General features: G+C 41.8%; 1 protein-coding gene across 1 annotated transcript in view; it reads right to left on the bottom strand.

Annotated features, from left to right (window-relative positions):
* The window catches only part of KCNG2 (potassium voltage-gated channel modifier subfamily G member 2), an 82,699-nt gene extending 64,759 nt beyond the window's left edge, over positions 1-17,940 (bottom strand). Inside the window, exon 1 of the mRNA XM_030190100.1 lies at positions 17,093-17,940. Coding sequence (XP_030045960.1) covers positions 17,093-17,851 — 759 coding nt within the window. The 5' untranslated portion in view covers positions 17,852-17,940. The remainder of the gene's footprint in view (positions 1-17,092) is intronic.
* Between the last annotated feature and the right edge of the window lie 667 nt (positions 17,941-18,607).

The raw sequence follows: 18,607 nt of genomic DNA, 5'->3' as shown, positions 1-18,607 counted from the left end.
CACGTCAAGAATTTCAGGCTTTACAGAAATTGAAATCAGAAAAGTCAATTGTGATACGTAAAGCAGACAAAGGGGGTGCTATAGTGGTATTGGATAAATCTGACTATGTGGAAGAAATTCAGCAACAACTGGCGGATAGGAATACCTATCGTAAGCTTACCGAGGATCCTACTTACTGTTTGATTAAGAATTTGCAGGAAGTCACTAAGGAAGCTTTACAGCAAGGCTTTCTTACTAAGAAAGAAAGTCAATTTTTGTGTCCTACACATCCGGTTATCCCTATTCTATACACGGTCCCAAAGATTCACAAAAGATTGCAAGCTCCTCCCGGTAGACCCATTGTATCCTCTAGGAATTCCTTACTTGAACGTGCTTGCAAGTACGTAGACTATTTTTTGCGGCCCCTGGTGCAGAATATACCAGCTTACATTAGAGATACTTCTCACTTTTTACAGATTTTGAGTGGATTGTATGTAAGTCACTCTAGTCTGTTAGTAACCCTTGATGTGTGTTCTTTATACACCTCTATACCACAAAGGGAAGCTTTAGAAGCAGTGAAGAAGGTTCTTGAAGAGCGTTCTCGTCCTCATTTGGTCCCTACAGATTTCCTTATTCATCTCACTCAACTAGCCCTGTATAATAACCATTTCATTTTTGATGATGAGCTGTATCTACAAATATCTGGGATAGCCATGGGTGCGTCCTTTGCCCCTTCTGTTGCGAATATATTTATGGGGCAGTTTGAGGAACAACATATTTATACTAACACAGGGTTTGCTTGGGTGCAGTATTGGGGCCGCTACATCGACGATGTGTTTTTAGTGTGGCAGGGTTCCGAACAACAATTAAGAGATTTTGTTTTCAACCTCAACAGGTGTCATGCCACCATCAAATTTGAATGCAATTCCCATGTGGAGTGTATCAATTTTTTGGATGTTCTTGTTAAGAAAGACTGCAGGGTGTTAAAAACAGAAGTTTTTGTGAAGCCAACTGATAGAAATTCTCTGTTGAAGTACGATAGTATGCACCCTTATCATCTCAAACGCAGTTTGCCTTATTCGCAGTTCTTGCGGTATCGTAGGATCTGTGATACTACTCAACTATTTAAAGAATCGGCAGGGGAGCTGCAAAGGAAGTTTAAAGATAGGGGATATCCGGATAAGCTTGTGAAACAATCCTACAAAAGAGCTCTGTTTCAACATAGAGATCTTTTGATTCAAGATAATCAACAGAAAAGGACTAAGAGTATGGATAGGGTGATCTCTTGTGTTTTGAAGTTCACAGACAGATCTCCTCAAATTTCCGCAATTCTAAGGAAACATTGGAATGTCATGCTCACTCAAGAAGCATTTCAGGATCATCATCTTATGCTTTCCTATGTTCGGAATCAAAATTTACAAGATCAACTTAGCGTGGCAGATGTATGGTCTAATACCACACAACCAGAGGGATATCATCAGAAATGTGGACATTGTTCCATTTGTTCTATAACAGTGGAAAGTACAGAATTTAAGTCCACGGATGGCAAGACTTATAAATTAAAACATAGAACCACGTGTGAATCAAAAAATGTGGTCTATCTTTTCAGGTGCCCGTGCAATTTGCTCTATATAGGCCATACCACTCGCCAGTTCAAAACAAGGGTCATAGAACATAGGCATTGTATTACTAATGCCAAGATGGAAGCACCTATGACTTGTCATTGTGAACAAGCTCAACATCAGTTTAACCAGTTGCAGTGTATGATCATTGATCAAGTACTCATGGGTAAGAGAGGGGGGGATTTAAAAACAATTCTATGGCGTAAGGAACAACATTGGATCTATACACTTAAAACAGTTGCTCCTCAAGGGTTAAATAGAAATATCGAGTGGAATGCTTATTATTAATGAGGTGCTGTTGGGGAGGTGTGGTTTCCTTCGCCTTTTGGACATCAGGATTGGACATGTAACGTAATGACGTTTTTACGTTATGACGTCATGACGTCTCGACACGTTTCTTTTAAAAAACTCAATTAGATCTGGAGTACTTGCTCCTGCACCATCTTTGGGATCCATACGACTGACGCTTTAGTTTTCAGTGTTAATTTGGCTTTATTGTTCCAGATGGATGTGAAGCGCCCTTCCTGAAGCAGCCATGAGGTTGGCGAAACAAGGCGCTCTTGTTGAAGGGTCGGCGTTTTTTTTCGCCGCTGCAGAAATTTTGTAAGGCTCCGGAGTCCTTTTGGGGGGGATTTTTGATCGAAATTTTCCTGAAGCTGTTACGCCTGGATTAAGTTAAGTAAACCTGGTTTGCTATATATTTTGGCAGGATAGAGAAGGTTCCTTTAAATATTAAATGTTAAATATTTATCTGAGGCTTTATGTCATCTTTAATTGAACTTCAGGCTTTTTTCCTCCCAGGGGGGCTTCTTTAGGTAGTCTTCTACTGGCTGGGGTCAGTTTTGGGTAGTTTGGTTTTTTGGTGTCCGTTTAATTTATAATTTATATACATTTCTAAGAGGGAAAGAGAGTTTTTTATCCCATTCGGTTTTCTCATGTAGCATGAGTTTTTGCGTTGGGGTTTTTTTCTCTTTTTCTTCCTTAAATAGGAACCTATGATATTAACCTACTCCTGTTTATACAAGGGATTGGTAATACTTTGGTATTGTTCCTTGTTAGGAGGTTTGAGGTTCCATTTGCTAAGATTTAAATTGTATATGGGGTGAAAGATTTTGTTTTCCACCAATTTAAAGGGACACCTCCAAACTATCTTCATATATATTAATCAAACTCCTTTTGTTAGGCAAGTGTTAGGAATGCCATAATCCCGCCACCAACATGCGCCCTTGTGATTTGGATGCACTGCAGATGAAATGCATAGATAAACGTCTGCAAAATACATTTTGAAAATAGCAATTTTTCTTTATTTATTTGCTGCACTTGTATCCCACATTTTCCCACCCATTTGCAGGCTCAATGTGGCTTACAAAATGTTACAACGACATTCACATTAATAGAATAAGAATTTCAGAATATAGATACAGAAAAGGTGCATAAGAATATCATAGCAATCATACAATGGAATAAACATTTCAGAATTATTACAAATAAAGGTGCATCAGTATATCATGTAGGAATGGAAGTGGATAAATAGATAAAACATAACATAATGATATCAAGACAAGATGTAGTATTCAATAATAATATTCAGTAATGAGGATGTACTTCAAGTAAACAAATTGGAGAGTTCCATAATAGATGTATTGGAGTAATTTGGGAGTCAGATCGTTATGGGGGATCTTTTTTGTATGTTTTTGTGAATAAGTAGGTCTTCAGTAATTTTCGGAAGGTTATCGAGTCGTGTGTTGTTTTTATATTGATCAGTAATTCATTCCATAATTGTGTGCAGATGTATGAGACACTAGATGTATGCATAGATTTGTATTTAAGTCCTCTACAGCTGGGATAGTGAAGGTTTAAGCACGTGCGTGATGAACTTTTGTTGTTTCTCTCTGGTAGGTCTATTAGGTCTGACATGTAAGATGGGGCATCTCCATAAATAATTTTGTGAACCAAGGTGCAGATCTTGAATGCAATTCGATCCTTCAGTGGGAGCCAATGTAGTTTCTCTCTAAGGGGACTGGCACTTTCATATTTCGCCTTTCCGAATATCAATCTGGCTGCGGTGTTCTGGGCTGGCTGGAGTTTCTTTGATGGTTTGTGCCTTGCATCCCGCATATAAGGGATTACAGTAGTCCAAATGGCTCAATACCAATGATTGAACTAGTGTGCGGAATGTCTCCCTTGGGAAGAAAGGTTTTACTCTTCTAAGCCTCCACATTGCATAGAATATTTTCTTTATTAAATTTTTTATATTTATTTATTTATTTTTGTTATATTTGTACCCCGCGCTTTCCCACTCATGGCAGGCTCAATGCGGCTTACATGGGGCAATGGAGGGTTAAGTGACTTGCCCAGTCACAAGGAGCTGCCTGTGCCTGAAGTGGGAATCGAACTCAGTTCCTCAGGACCAAAGTCCATGGCTATCTAGATTAAGATTTCGATCAATTGTTACGCCTAGGAGTTTCAGGGTGGCCGCAACAGGAAGAGTGTGGTTTGGTATGTTTATGTTAGTGTAGTTGATTTTATTATACTGCAATGATAGTACTAGGCATTGTGTCTTGTCTGCATTATGCTTTAGTTGAAATGCGTCAGCCCATGAGTTCATAATTTGGAAGCTGTGAATAATTTTATCTGCAATTTCTGATGTCATTTTTGAACGAAATATATATCGTCACATCATCAGCATAAATATATGGGTTGGATAGTGTTTTGGCCAATGGTAACATCATTAGGTTAAAGAGAATTGGTGAAAGCGGGGATTCCTTGAGGCACACCACATTCAGGACTCCATGGCGATGATATGATCGATTTGGATATTACCCTATATGTTCTTGCTGTTAGGAAACTATGGAACCAGTTCAGTACATTTCCTCCTAGTCCAAAATATTCTAGAATGTTTAATAGAATATCATAGTTAACCATGTCGAACGCACTGGACATGTCGAATTGTAACAGAAGAACGTTATTGCCATTTGCAATAATTTGTTTGAATTTGGTCATGAGAGTTATTAGAACTGTTTCGGTGCTGTGATTAGCACGGAATCCAGACTGGGATGCATGTAGTACTGAGAAATTGTTCAAGTAGTTTGTGAGTTGTTTAGTTACCAGGCTTTCCATCAGCTCGACCACTAGAGGGATGGATGCCATTCAACGATAATTACATATATCATTTAGCTTTTTCTTCTTTGAATGTTTTGGCAAGCAAAACGTCCAAATGCTGCTTCATGCCACTTTTTAAATGCTTTTCTCTTTTGAAAACGAGCCCCATAGTCAGTCTGTTTTTACATGTGTTTTATTTATTTGATTATGTTTTAAACACTTATGATTTTTAATTTGTGATATTTTGATGTTTAGTTTAAGCCTCGCAGTCTTTAGGAAGGCAAAACATGACCACATCCAGACTGATCGGAATAAAGCATTTTCAACACTAGAACACATGTATTCTGGTTCTTGCAGACTGATTGATATTTTCTGTGAAGACGTGTACATGAACCTGAATGTTGTTCTGCGCATAAATATTAGTACTTATGTGCAAGAAATTTTTGTGAGGCTACTATTTATGAGAAAAGATCCACCAGCAAGTGGAAAACTCAAGCACCCCACGGTAAAAACAAAAATGTATAAAGAGTGGGAGTACGACCAGGGATACCAGAAACTGGAAGATGTTCTTAAATAAAACTTTATTTAAGAACATCTTCCAGTTTCTGGTATCCCTGGTCGTACTCCCTCTACTATTTATGCCCAGAACAAACTGTCTGCTGGCCCTTTTGTTTTCTCTGGTCATGCACAAAATGAAGGTGCCATTATTGAAGAACTTTTGTGCACATGTGTCTGGTCTCCTCTTCCCTGTTACAGCGTGAGTAGTGTGCACGTCAAATTTGCATATAATTTGTTTACTTCATCGCTGCAGAATATTTTCTCATTAGGCTTGTGGTAGAAGCCACGTTCTCAGCCATCAGTGCACATCTCTACCTGGTGGCTTTCTGCATCGGCTCCTCACATATTAGGCTAAAAAATCAGCGACAAAAACAAAGTTATGCTCAGCGCTATTCTAGAAACCGTGCATAGGTTAGGTGCAGTTTAAAGAATAGCATTTATGCCCAGGAATTGGCCATTTGCACCTTGTGAAATCTGGTGCAAATCCTCGTGCCTAAATTATGTGTGGATCCCCCTTATTCTATAAAAAGGCCTATGTGTGTTCAGTGCGTGCCAAATCAGCATTACCGCCCAGCTACCGCGTGCCCCGGGCAGTAATTCTGTCCAAGCGAGCTTTGACCCCAGCCCCATGAGCTTTGTCCCCTCTGCTTTGTCCCCGTCCCTGTCTCTGCAAGTTCTGACCCCCATCTGCACAGGCCTCAAGCAGTTATTTAGAACAACACCAGAGATGTAGAAAGAGATACATTTACTCCTGTCCAAATATAAGGATGGCACATGCCAGGGATGGTGTTAGGGGAGTGTGACCACTGCAACTGCCCTTGGCCCCTGCCAGAGAGAGCCCCAAGCCTGATGAAAGATGAAGAAAGTGAAGCCTAGTAGTGGGCTTTGGGGTCCCCTCTGAAATTTCTGCCCTAGGCCAAAGCCATGTCTCACACCAGCACTGGCAAGAAGTATATTTCAAATTTGACATACTGGAAAATAAAATTGTTTCTACCTTTTGTTGTCTGGTCATTGTATTTTTAAAATCATGTTGGTCTCAGGCTCTGGTTTCTGCTTCTCTCTGTCTTCTCTTAACTCACTCATCAGGTTCTCTTGTCCATTTGACTTCTCTCTCCATGTCCACCATCCATCTTCCATTTCTGTCTCCCTATTGTCCCCAATGTTCAGCATCACCCTTCTGTGTCCCTATACTTCCCTGTCCAGTATCTCCCCTGTGCTCTTATCCCACATCCATCATTACCTCTCTAACTCCCTATCCTCTCCCCCTGTGTTGAACAATATCTCCCTTCTGTGTCTGGTATTACCCCTCTGTGTCCATATGCCATCCCCACACTGCATCTCCCCTTAGTATTTCTTTTCCTGTGCCCCCCCCCCCCCAGGCACATCATTTCACCTTTGTTTCTGTTACCTCCCTGTGTCCAGCTTCTCCCCTCTCTTCCTCTTCCACACCAATGTGTCTCTCTCTTCTCCAACCCAACCCTGCATCTCTCTTTCTCTTCCACCACCCATTCCAGCATCTGGTTCACTTGCCTGCTCTCTTTCCCTTTCTCCTTCCTACTGTGGGTTCAGTATTTGATTCCCTCTTCCTTCTTCCCCTTGGTCCAGCATCTCTTTCCCTTCCCTGTAGCCCCCTCCTCCCATGGGTCCAACCAGCATCTCTCTCCTTTCCCTCTAGCTCCCCTCCTATCAGAACAGAAGCAATTCTGACCTGTCATTAACTCCTGTAACTTCTAGAACAGGATTATGCTTTCCCTGCCGGACAGAGTGGTAGGATCCAGCCCTTGAGCCTCTATATATACTCAGCCCAGGGGAGGGTCTTTGTTTTCTAGACCCCAGCTATTGCAACAGGATACTGTTAGGGGACTAGGCTTGGCTCGCACCTCACTAAGGTCCATTTACCAAAAAAAGAGAGAGGTTTCCTGGCTACTCAGGCCAGTGTAACTTGGAGAAGGGAGCAAGGGGAAAGCAAGCACCAGAGCCTGAAAACCTGCTGCACTTGCTGAAGGGAGAAAATTGGAATAGGGAACAGCTTCTCCCTTCCCCTCCCCTACAAGGAGAAAGGAGAGGGACAGAAAAACAAGGTCAAGCCTTAACCATTTGATCAGCATGTCCACAGAATCCAGACACTGCATTCCAGGGAGAAGGAACAACGTACAAGAACTCAGCCTAGCTTACTTGTTGAAAGAGAGAAACTGTCAGAGAAGTTTTCCCTCTGAGACCGGGCCCAGAGAGGGTGTGGAGGTATAACAAGTCCAATAAATACACCTAGTAAATCAGATAATTTCTAAAGGAATCCACTATACCTTGACACTGTAAATAGGAAAGGAGAATTAGGAAGAAGAGTATTGTGGATTTGTAGTTGTTGATATCTCCTTTAAATAATTTTAATGGAATATAAAATAGTTATTGAAAGATGTTACCCCATATTAAGCTCTCCAATTTACAAGTAAACCCTTCACAGTTTGTGAGAAGCTTCTGGAGTGAGTGAATTAAACTGCCAGCCAGCCTCCTAATTTTACTAGTTCTGGACCTGAGCTTCAATCAGTCCATAAAAAGAAATAGTTTGTGTAGCCCATCATAAGCTCATACTCAACCAAGGGATTACATGTGCTAATACAGAGTAGCATGCCTCTCAGAGGGTATGGGCATCCTTCAAGGCATTACATAAATGTAGCATTCGTATGGAATAACAGGAAGAAGTTTCTGGGTCCCAGCTTCAGAATAATGCTAGTCTATTCTGGGGAAGAAGCCCATTAGCAGTAGAGTTTCAACAATTGGAGTGGAACATGAAACTGGAATGTAGGGAGGAGCTTATTGTCTTCCTTCTCCAGGAGGAGTCCAGCAAGAAGGAAAATGTAGTGTATAGAATGGTGGGTCTCCTGTCCTGAGGCCCAGGGTCTCACTTTGGTCTTCTACCCATGAGGCTAAGGAAAAGTAAAGAGAGGAAAAGATTAAGAGTGGTGCCTGTTCCCAAGAGAAAGAGGGGTTGAAATCTGAAAAACAGAAGAACCCTGGGGCATAAGAAGCCTTAAGGAGGAATCATCAAGGAGAAACAAGGACAGAAGCTGCAAGCAGTTCCACATCTAAGTCAGAAGCAGTGTGGGTGTACATGCTGGAAGCCTGTGTGATAAGTGAGGCCCAAGACATGGGGGCATCCTACTTGATTAGCTCAGAGATGTTGAATGTGAGGAGTACGTGATTTTGAGTGAAGAGAGCCAAGTCCTTGAGAAGGAGGAGAGAAGAGACTTCTCCTATGCACTGAGAGAAGAGTGAGAGATTGGAGACCAGGGTAGAAACATAGAAAACATGACAGCAGATAAGGGTCAACTGGCCCTCCAGTCTGCCCATTCTCAGTAACCACTAACTCCTCCTTTTCCTAAGGGATCCCACGTACCTAGACTTATGGGGGGGGGGGGGGGGGGAGAACAGGAGAAATAGACACTTGTTGGATTCCAGGAGAGGAGGCAGGATGAAGGGAAGAGTGGAGCAGTGATGCTGGCCCTGGAAGGGGGAAGGGGTTCAGGAGAAATAGAGTAATTTGACAAATTGAAGAGTAGCAAATCACCTGGACCAGATGGTATACATCCCAGAGCACTGATAGAACTAAAAAATGAACTTGCAGATCTATTATTAGTAATATGTAATTTATCTTTAAAATCAATCATAGTAGCGCTGCATACGACTGGTAGCGCTGTACAAATGATTTGTTGTAGTAGTAGTAGTACCGGAAGATTGGAGGGCAGCCAATGTAACACCAATTTTTAAAATAGTGTTCCAGAGGTGATACAGGAAATTATAGACTGGTGAGCCTAACGTTGGTGCTGGACAAAATGGTAGAGAACCATTATAAAGAACAAAATTACAGAGCATATACATAAGCATGGATTAATGAGACAAAGTCAACATGGATTTAGTGAAGGGAAATCTTGCTTCACCAATCTACTACATTTCTTTGAAGGGGTGAATAAACATGTGGATAAAGGTGAGCCAGCTGATATTGTATATCTGGATTTTCAAAAGAGATTTGACAAAGTACCTCATGAAAGACTTCTGAAGAAATTAGAAGTCATGGTATAGGAGGTAATGTCCTATTGTGGATTAAAAACTGGTTAAAAGAAAACAGAGTAGGTTAAATGGTCAGTATTCTCAATGGAAAAGGGTAGGTAGTGGGGTTCCCCAGGGGTCTGTGCTGGGACAGCTGCTTTTTAACAAATTTATAGATCTAGCGATGGGAACAACTAGTGAGGTATTAAATTTGTTGATGACACACAGTTATTCAAACTTCCTAAGAGAAAAGTCCACAAGCCATTATTAAGATGAACTTAATCCACTGCTTATTTCTAGGGTAAACTGCATACAATCTGTTTTACTGTTATGGAATCTTGCCAGGTACTTGTAACCTGGAATGGCCACTGTTGAAAACAGGATACTGAACTTGATGGAACTTCGGTCTGTCCCATTATGGCAACATGTTCTTATGAGAGGACAAGGTGGATTTGGGGAGGGATAGGAACACAGAGGGGCAATTCTCAACATGAGGATGGGGTTAGAGTTACAGAGGGATGATGCTTGACATGAGGAGAGGGTCATAGAGGGGAGATAGGGCACAAGGGGTAGGGACACAGAAGGGCAATATTGGGAGTGGGATAAGGACAGAGAAGGGCAAGAATAGGGACACGGAGAGGGGATATGCTAAACATGGCAGGAGGATAGGGGTTGAGACACAGGAGAGATGCTGGACAGGGCAGTTAAGGATGCAGAGGGACATGAAGAAATGCCAAATGGACAAGGAGATACTGGTGAGAGAGTTAAGAGAAGACAGAAAAAAGCAGAAACTAAAGATTGAGATGAATGCAAACTAAAAAAAAAAAAAAGTAGCCACAAAGGTAGAAAAATGTTTTTATTTTCTATTTATTGATTGAAAAATGTCAGTTTTTGGAATGTACATCTTCCAGAGCTGGTGTTAGATATGGCTGGAGCCCGTAAGAAAAACCTCACTTGTTGACCTTAAATCTGGAGCTGTGAGATGTGACACTCTTGGCATCTCAGACAGAGATAGATGCAAGATGGTTTCCCCCTTTTATCTGAATTATCACATAGAAATATTAGACAACCAGAAAAAGGATGAACAGGTGTATCTGTGATCTTCTTTCAACCTAGCTAAACATGTAGGTACAGCAGAGAAAGTAGGTGTATGCTCAACTATAAAATCTATCACCTCTTTACTGCTGCAGAAATTTGATGAAGGAACCTCTAAGTGCTCTCAAAGCTCACTTATAACATTATCTATTCATACAAACTGTAATATAGCCTATTATTTTTCAGCTGAAACAATAGTGTCAATTTACTGTTGGAGAAATACGGGTTTGCCAATATGGAAAATAGTGATTTGGAATTTGAAGATACAATGCCAATCATAACTCTGATAATGAAAAATACAAGTTGGCTAAATCAATAGTGAAGTGTGTGCAGTACTTCCAAAGATTGGCTGGGCTCCCTTTCTCCAGAGGTGTGGTTGACTGCACTAATGATGGCTATAAGCTGTCATTCGCTCTCACTGGACTCTTGCAGGAAGAACGTTCTTGGAGAAAGATAATAGTGCCCTTCAGGCCTGGACTGGAATATTCAATTAGAACTACATGGGCATTGGAAGAAAAGCTATTACCCAAGATAAAACGAGAAGCTGTTACCAGAATACATTGCGAATATTAATACAGAGGTACATTGATTCTATATGAGTTCAAACTCAAGTTGCTAGATAAAATGACCAAAGAGACATGAGGACTCTGCATTAACTGACTGGCATTTGGTGAGAGCGGATCATGCATTTATCTTAGAACATTTTCTGCATTTTATTTCCCTTCAGATGCGTCATTGATGATGAGCCTTCAAGGTCAGTTTGCAACAGTATTCTTTTTCTTGACAGAACATTTTTCAAGTGAGATCAACCTAGGTAAAAGGGATGTTTGAAAACTGGCCCTAAAAGTGCGCCTGAAGCTGTGGTTAGGTCACGGGAGGAAAATAAGCTCGATTTGCACTTTAAAACTATCTGCATTGTTTCTCATAGAAACATAGAAACATGATGGCAGATAAGGGTCAAATGGCTCATCCAGTCTGCCCATCCTCAGTTACCACAAACTCCTCCATTTCTTAAGGGATCTCACATGTTTGACCCCTGCTTTCTTAAATTCTGACATAGTTCTCATCTCCATGACCTCCACTGGGAGGCCATTCCACGCATCCACCACCCTTTCCATGAAAGAGTATTTTCTTAGATTCCTCCTAAGCCTATTTTCTCTTAACTTCATCATATGCCTTCTTATGATAGAGTTTTCCTTCATTTGAAAAAGGCTTGCCTTCTGTACATTAACACCACTGAGGTATTTAAACGTCTCTATCATATCCCCTCTCTCCTGCCTGTCTTCCAGTGTATACATGTTGAGATTCATAAGCAAGTCCCTATATGTTTTATGACCAAGACCACTTAACACCCACTGGACCGAATCCATCCTGTTTATATCTTTCCGTAGTAGCGGTCTCCAGAACTGCACACAATATTCTAAATGGGGCCTCACCGGAGACTTATACAAGGGCACTATCACCTCTTTTTTCCTGCTGGTCATCCCTCTCATTATGCACCCAAGCATCCTTCTGGCTTTGACAGTCGCTTTTTCTACCTTTTTGGAGACCTTAAGGTCATCACATACAATCACCTCCAAGTCCCAATCTTCTTTCTTTCATAGCTAACAATACCCACAGAAGCAGCAGGTACACGTTTCTTGGGATATTTCTTCTTGGGCCAATTTTCAAAGTGCAAGTATGTGTGTGTGACCCCCTTGGAGAATGTGGCTGCTGCAAAGCAGCAGGTGGGTGGACCTCCTGGGGGTTACTATGATAAGGGGAGGCAGTAGTGCTACCCAGGAGGATGGAAATGTGGAGAGCCCGGCCCAAAGAGGCGGGGTGAGGTGGTTTATAAAAGGGATTGAGATGTGGAAATGGGGTTGTTGGTTGCCTAGCCCCCCCCCCCCGAGACCCTCAGTTCTGAGAGGGATCCTAAGGTGAGGAGGTGAATCCAGTGCTGTTGGCCAAGGCAGCCTCTGGATGAGAGCAGAGGAGACCCAAGTTGAGTTCCACAGCTGGGGAGAATCTGGAATGAGAAGGAGGGCCTGGTGGAAAGAAAACCCCAAGCAGGAGTGGAGTGGGAGCGAAGGAGCCTCACTCCCTAATGGGTTCGGCTAGCTGTGCTTAGTGTGGTGGACTATGCTGTGAAGCTCAAAGTGGGGGTTCCTTTTGGCCTACCAGGATTTAGCCCGGCCCTGGCCTGTGCCAAGCTTGATCAAACTGTTCTGTTTTGTGATTTCTGGTCCAGGAGCACAACCTGATGAGCTTAGCCGGTGTCCTGTGGACTGTGTGAGTGAGACCAGGTTACGTGTATCTTTTCACTTTGAAAACTGGTGAACCCCCCCCCCCCCCGAAAAAAGTACCTGCAAACCTTGCACCAAAACACCCCATTCTGACAACTGCCCCCTTAGGACTTGATTTTATAACAGGGTGCCTATACGAGAAGTCCAAAAAGGTGCCCAGTTTAAGCCTATTTTATAAAAGCGAACAACACCACCCAAATATCTAAAATACTGGTTCCAAAATATGAGTATAGATATGGACCATATCTATATTCATATTTTGGAGGACGTATTTTAGCAACTTGGCTGGTTTGGAATTTTTTCTTTATTGGGCACACCTAAATTTTGCAGATTTATAAAAGCAACATAGGTGCCTGTGTGTCTTTATGAGATAGGCCTCCAGATACAGCCCCAGTAGTACACAAATGCTGGTAAAACAAATTTACACCTGCTTCGAAGAAGGAGTGAATGTGTGTGTGTACTTGTGTAATTTATACAATACTCAGGTGTATCTCTGCTCCTGCCAAACTATGCCTTCAGGAATGCTGACAAGTGGCATTAATATACATACTGTATGTGCCATCTTGTCAGCACTATATACCCCTACACAATTTTTTAAAATGCCTTTTCTGCTTGTAAAACGAGCTTTACATGCGGAAAAGCCTTGATAAAATTAATCCCCACATGCCTCCTGACTAGTGTTGCTAATGGACTTGTGGCCTGGGAGTGCAGAAAAGATGAATGCAAACTCTGCAGTTACAAAATGGCACTAAAAGGTTTAGTCTTGGAAATTTCTGTTCCAGTTTGTGGCTAGCAAGGGAAAATCTGTCATCTCAACTGCCCTGATGAGGTAGTGGGTGAGGGCAGAAAACAGAGGAATAGATCAAAATAAAAACATGTTCTTCATAGAAAAAAATAATGATTGCCCACACTTCTGGAAATCAATTTCTGCTCTTGATCTGGCACTCCAAACCAGAGTCCACCAGGACCCTACCAGCACAAAGCATGCAAATAAGGAACCATTAGGGGATCGCAGCTTGGGAGCCAACTTTTCAAAATTATTGGGGGTGCTAATCCCAGTGGAAATAACCCCTCCCTGGATATATACAAGGAATTTTCTCAATATTGGGGGTGCTCAAGCACCTACAGAGCCAGCTCCTATGGATCACAGACAAAAACTTACTATGGGGGAAATGAGACTGCTGACACTGCTGCCTAGAAGATGACACAATAACTTTTTTTCCTGAAAGTTGTTTGTTGTTCTAAAAATTCTATTGTGCTATTAAAGCATCTACTGCAGATCCACAGGTGAGCCCTCCCGCACACAGAAATCTTTGGTCGACCATGGTGCAATACTCACTTTAGAGGTCAACCACTGAGTGGAGGAACGGAGAACATTATGGACATAATCAGAACAATCAAAGGAGAAGTGTGAAGGAATGACACTTCAAAAAACACAAGGGAGTCAAAAATGTCATACACAGAATTTATTCCGGAATAACAAGCTGCAGACTCAAACTTGTAGACTCTATACAGTGCTGTGTTTCGGCGCTGGTTGCATCTGCTTCCGGATACATAAATAAACATAGAGTTAATATAGTAATAAAAACAATCAAACTGAAAAACAATCAAATTAAAAAAAACACTAATCAAATTTAAAAAACATTGCAAAGGATGTTACAAACCATGCCATTTTTTAGATTCTTGAAGCAGACACAACCAGCACCAAAACACGGCACTGTGTCGAGTCTACAAGTTTGAGCCTACAGCTTGTTATTCAGGAATAAATTCTGTGTATGAAATTTTTGACTCACTCGTGTTTTTGGAAGTGTCATTCCTTCACACTACTCCCTTGACTATCTGCAATACTGAATTAACAGCGATGCATACTTTTTGTTAAGGAGATTCTTGCAAAGCAAACTTCTATTTAGACTATACATAGAAAGGTTTTCTTTTTAAAATTCTTTTCAACCCAATGGAAGTTGAGAAGAATTAAACAAAATGGGTCGAGTGTCTGTTTGTCCATCTGCCTATCTATTTGGGGGCAAAATGACTCTGAAAATGTAACAGAATGGGATAAAGTTTGTCTTGAAGAAAAAACTGCTTGGCAGAGTCAGAGGCTCTTTTGCCATTCTTGAGGTCAAAAATGAGCCAAATCAGATGGGGGATGGGGGATTCAGAGAAATAAGCTCCCCCCACCAAAAAAAAAATGGCCCAATGCATTTCTATGGGAGAGGGAGCCTCGGCTTTTACAGCACAGAAACTTACACAGAGTGAAACACAGCTGTTAGGGAGTTCCGCTTTTGAAACTTCCTTTCCCTGGGGCCAATGCAGAAACCTGCTGCGAGCTACAGCACACCATTAATGACCAGTTTACCTGCTTGTTAATGGCCAGTTAAAAGGGTTCTGCCTGAGGTTTACTCCCATGGTAGACATTAGCGAACAGCATATTAAAATATGCAGTGACTGCATTAGCTCATCACTAGAAACCTACAGCCAGGTCACAGGCTGGCATAGAGCCCCCCCCCCCCCCCCCGGTCAGCATTAGCCTCATCTCCTTACCCTCTTCCCCACTCTGGCACTGTCCCATTTCTCATAATGACCTGACTTGGTTCCCTCCCACATACCCCCCCCACCCCGTGATATACATATACAAAAAAGGGCTTCCTCTGTGTCAACCTCCCCCCACCCCGACATAACCGGCTCCCTCCCAACTGACAAAACTATTGTTCTGGTGGCACCCCACCCAACCAGAATTTTTTTTTTAAAAGTCCCTTCTTGTCTAGTGGCACACTTGCCAACCTCACCTGATCCTCTTTCAAAGGCCTTCCCAAACACTCGGACCATGAACAAGGAACGAGTGATGACCAATTGCTTCTACCTCCGGCCATAATTTACAAAATTGTGGCACCGGATGGGGTCAGTTTGCCACTAAACACCATGGACTTCTTTTTTTTTTAATTTTGGTTGGGTGGTGGAACGTAATGGACAAAACTCAGCTCTTTGGATGTACGTTTGCCCAATGTGGCCATGACACATGAACTTTATCTTACCACAACATCACTTTGTATTTGTTCTCACCGGAGTCTGCAAACGCCTCTCTGGTACTATGTAAGCCACATTGAGCCTACAAATAGGTGGGACAATGTGGGATACAAATGTAACAAATAAATAAATAAATAATGTGCACACGGTCCTGTCTATATGCTTAATTCTAGTTATTCACACGTAATCATCTTGTAAATGTTACAGCCCACTTTATAGAAATACCCCCTGAATCTTTAGTATTTCCTCACCAAAAATTTGGTTTTAAACCAGTGAAACGGCATAGAATTGCACACTCAAGTGGATTACAAATTTTAATAGAGGATGACTAAGCACAGTACCATGTTTCGGCACAGTACGTTTTTTCTAGCCTACCAGTGGCGTTCAGAAGTGATATTACTCAAAAGACCTTTCCACAGTCTTTGTAAAGACCACAAAGTTTCATTCTTAAAGACATAACAATTAAGATTGTCAGACACGTGCACCAAGCCTCCCGAAGGAGGCGTTTTCAGTGCCGAAACATGGTACCGTGTTGAGTCATCCTCTATTAAAATTTGTAATCCGTTTCGAGTCTGTTTGGTCTATTTTGAAGAGCCTGATTCTGTTCCCACTCCTCGCTTTCCTCTGTGACTCCTCGTGAGACATTGGTGTTCTTTCCACTTTGGTGTTTTTTTCATAGAATCGCACACTACAGTCACCCTTAGTTGTTCACCGCAAGTGTATGTTAATTACACTGAACTACCACCCTCTTCATGCTAAGCTTGCAGCTAACATGTCTTGTACCTGGCTGTTTAGTGGTATGCACCTAGGATAAACAATTCTCTTTTAAATCATCTGGATTAGATTCATCACCCAGCCCCATAAAATGGATCACTTTAAATAAAACATATTTTATGAACTTTCACATTTCTAATTGTTCCCCTTTTCTGTTGGTTTTAATCTCTCCGCTCCAGCTTTTTAATCAAAATTCACATATTTCTTAATGACAATGTGCTTTGAACAGTCCTGCTGCTATGAGCACTGAGTACAAGACATTCATTAACTGTTTAGAGCAGGGCGCCAGCAAATGTCTAGCATTTTTTGATGTAATCATCCTATCCTGCACCATGTTGTCAATCATCTGTCAGCTCTGCAATCCTTGCACAATGTGGGAAAGTTTCAGAAGTAACACATTCTTTTAGATATATTTTTTCATTGTTCTGCTCTTTTAGTTGCTTATTTCATACCATCTCGACTCCTGAAATAGCTTGTAACCATTTCTAAATAAGCAAGGTGTGAATGGAACTACCAAGTAGACACTTCGGACTTAAACTTAATTTTAACATAATGCAAGATTCTATGGACTCTAGAAGAGTGAGTAATGCCAATGAAAAACACACTCACCCGATCTTCCTCTTCCCTCAAGTCTGGCATGGTGCTGATACAGAGGCTAACTGCAGTGATGGCCACAAAAGAGACAGAGAGGCAGGCGAAAATCTTTCCAGGGATACCTGAGTGAGGGTTCTCTACCATGTCCCTAAGCTTCTTCATGCACTGACCCAACCGGCTACTGTCTCGCAAGGCACGCAGTGAGTCGTCCGTCAAGATGCAGAGCTCGCCCTCGTACATCCTGGCCTCCGCCAGCTCCTCCTCTTTCTGCCGTAGCTTCCTCAGGCAGCACCACTCTAGGTTTTCCTCCTCGATCCCCCAATACATCAGCTCTTCTTGGAAGGACAGGGCGCACATTTCCCGCAGAATCCGCAGCTTGCCAGCTGCCAGGAAAGTCATGATGGTCCTGAAGGCACAAGGGTTGCGGTCAAAAAAGAACTCATTGCAGCTGACATCATAATCATCACAGACATCCATTATCTCTTCATAATTGTTGCAAGCTTTCAGCTTCCCAAGCCGGGTCAAAGGGCAGTCCTCTAACATGGTCCAGGCAATCCTGTATTTGATGCCACCCACATTGATGATCACATATCGGGTCCTGTCCTCTCGGTGCCCCAAGCGGAAGAGCTCCTCCCCGGGGTGGAGGAGCTTGGCATTTCTGTAGAAGAACCCTTTCTTGGTTTTCACCTCACACAGGTTTTCCAGATTTTTGAATGTAAATGAACCGAAATCCGGATTTGTTTTCCCGGCCAGCAATGCCATTTCCTGATACATTTGGCCTCTTCATTTAGACACCCAGTCCTTTTAGGGGAAAAAAAAGAAGCTCTGCTGGGCAAATTTATTGAATCAGTAAATGGGAAAAACCACACTGATGAGCCTGAAAAGAAAAAAAAGATTGGGGTGGGGGAAAAGGATTATAGAAATGTTTATTTAAAAAGCGAGCTGTTTGATGATACATTGATGAAATTTATAGTCTATCTAGTAAAAAATGGTCAAAGATTCCAACCACACACAGCAGGGAGTAGCAAGGGAAGGCTCCTCCAAGAAACTGGGGAAGACGTATTTTGTAAATCAAACCTTTATTCCAAGTTACACAGTGAAAAACTCGACTCGACACAGCTGTGTTTTGGCACTAAAAAGCGCCTTCCTCAGGAGTCTTATAGTGTACAGCTGATTTTGTATATTCTATTATCTGTGATATATTGGTGTTACGTAATACTGGATATAGGTATTTTATCCAATGTCTCTGCCGAAAGAAACCTCCGTTCATTTGAAGAGAAGTGCTGGATCATTCAACACATAATGGAGGTTTCTTTCGGCAGAGACATCGAATAACATACCTATATCCGGTATTACGTAACACCAATATATCACAGATAATAGAATATACAAAATCAGCTGTACACTATAAGACTCCTGAGGAAGGCGCTTTTTAGTGCCAAAACACAGCTGTGTCGAGTCGAGTTTTTCACTGTGTAACTTGGAATAAAGGTTTGATTTACAATATATGTCTTCCCCAGTTTCTTGGAG

Source organism: Microcaecilia unicolor, chromosome 1 (genome assembly GCF_901765095.1).
Source record: "Microcaecilia unicolor chromosome 1, aMicUni1.1, whole genome shotgun sequence".
NCBI lineage: Eukaryota > Metazoa > Chordata > Amphibia > Gymnophiona > Siphonopidae > Microcaecilia > Microcaecilia unicolor.
Note: the sequence above shows the minus strand (reverse complement) of the source record. Positions and strands in the feature narration are given on the sequence as shown.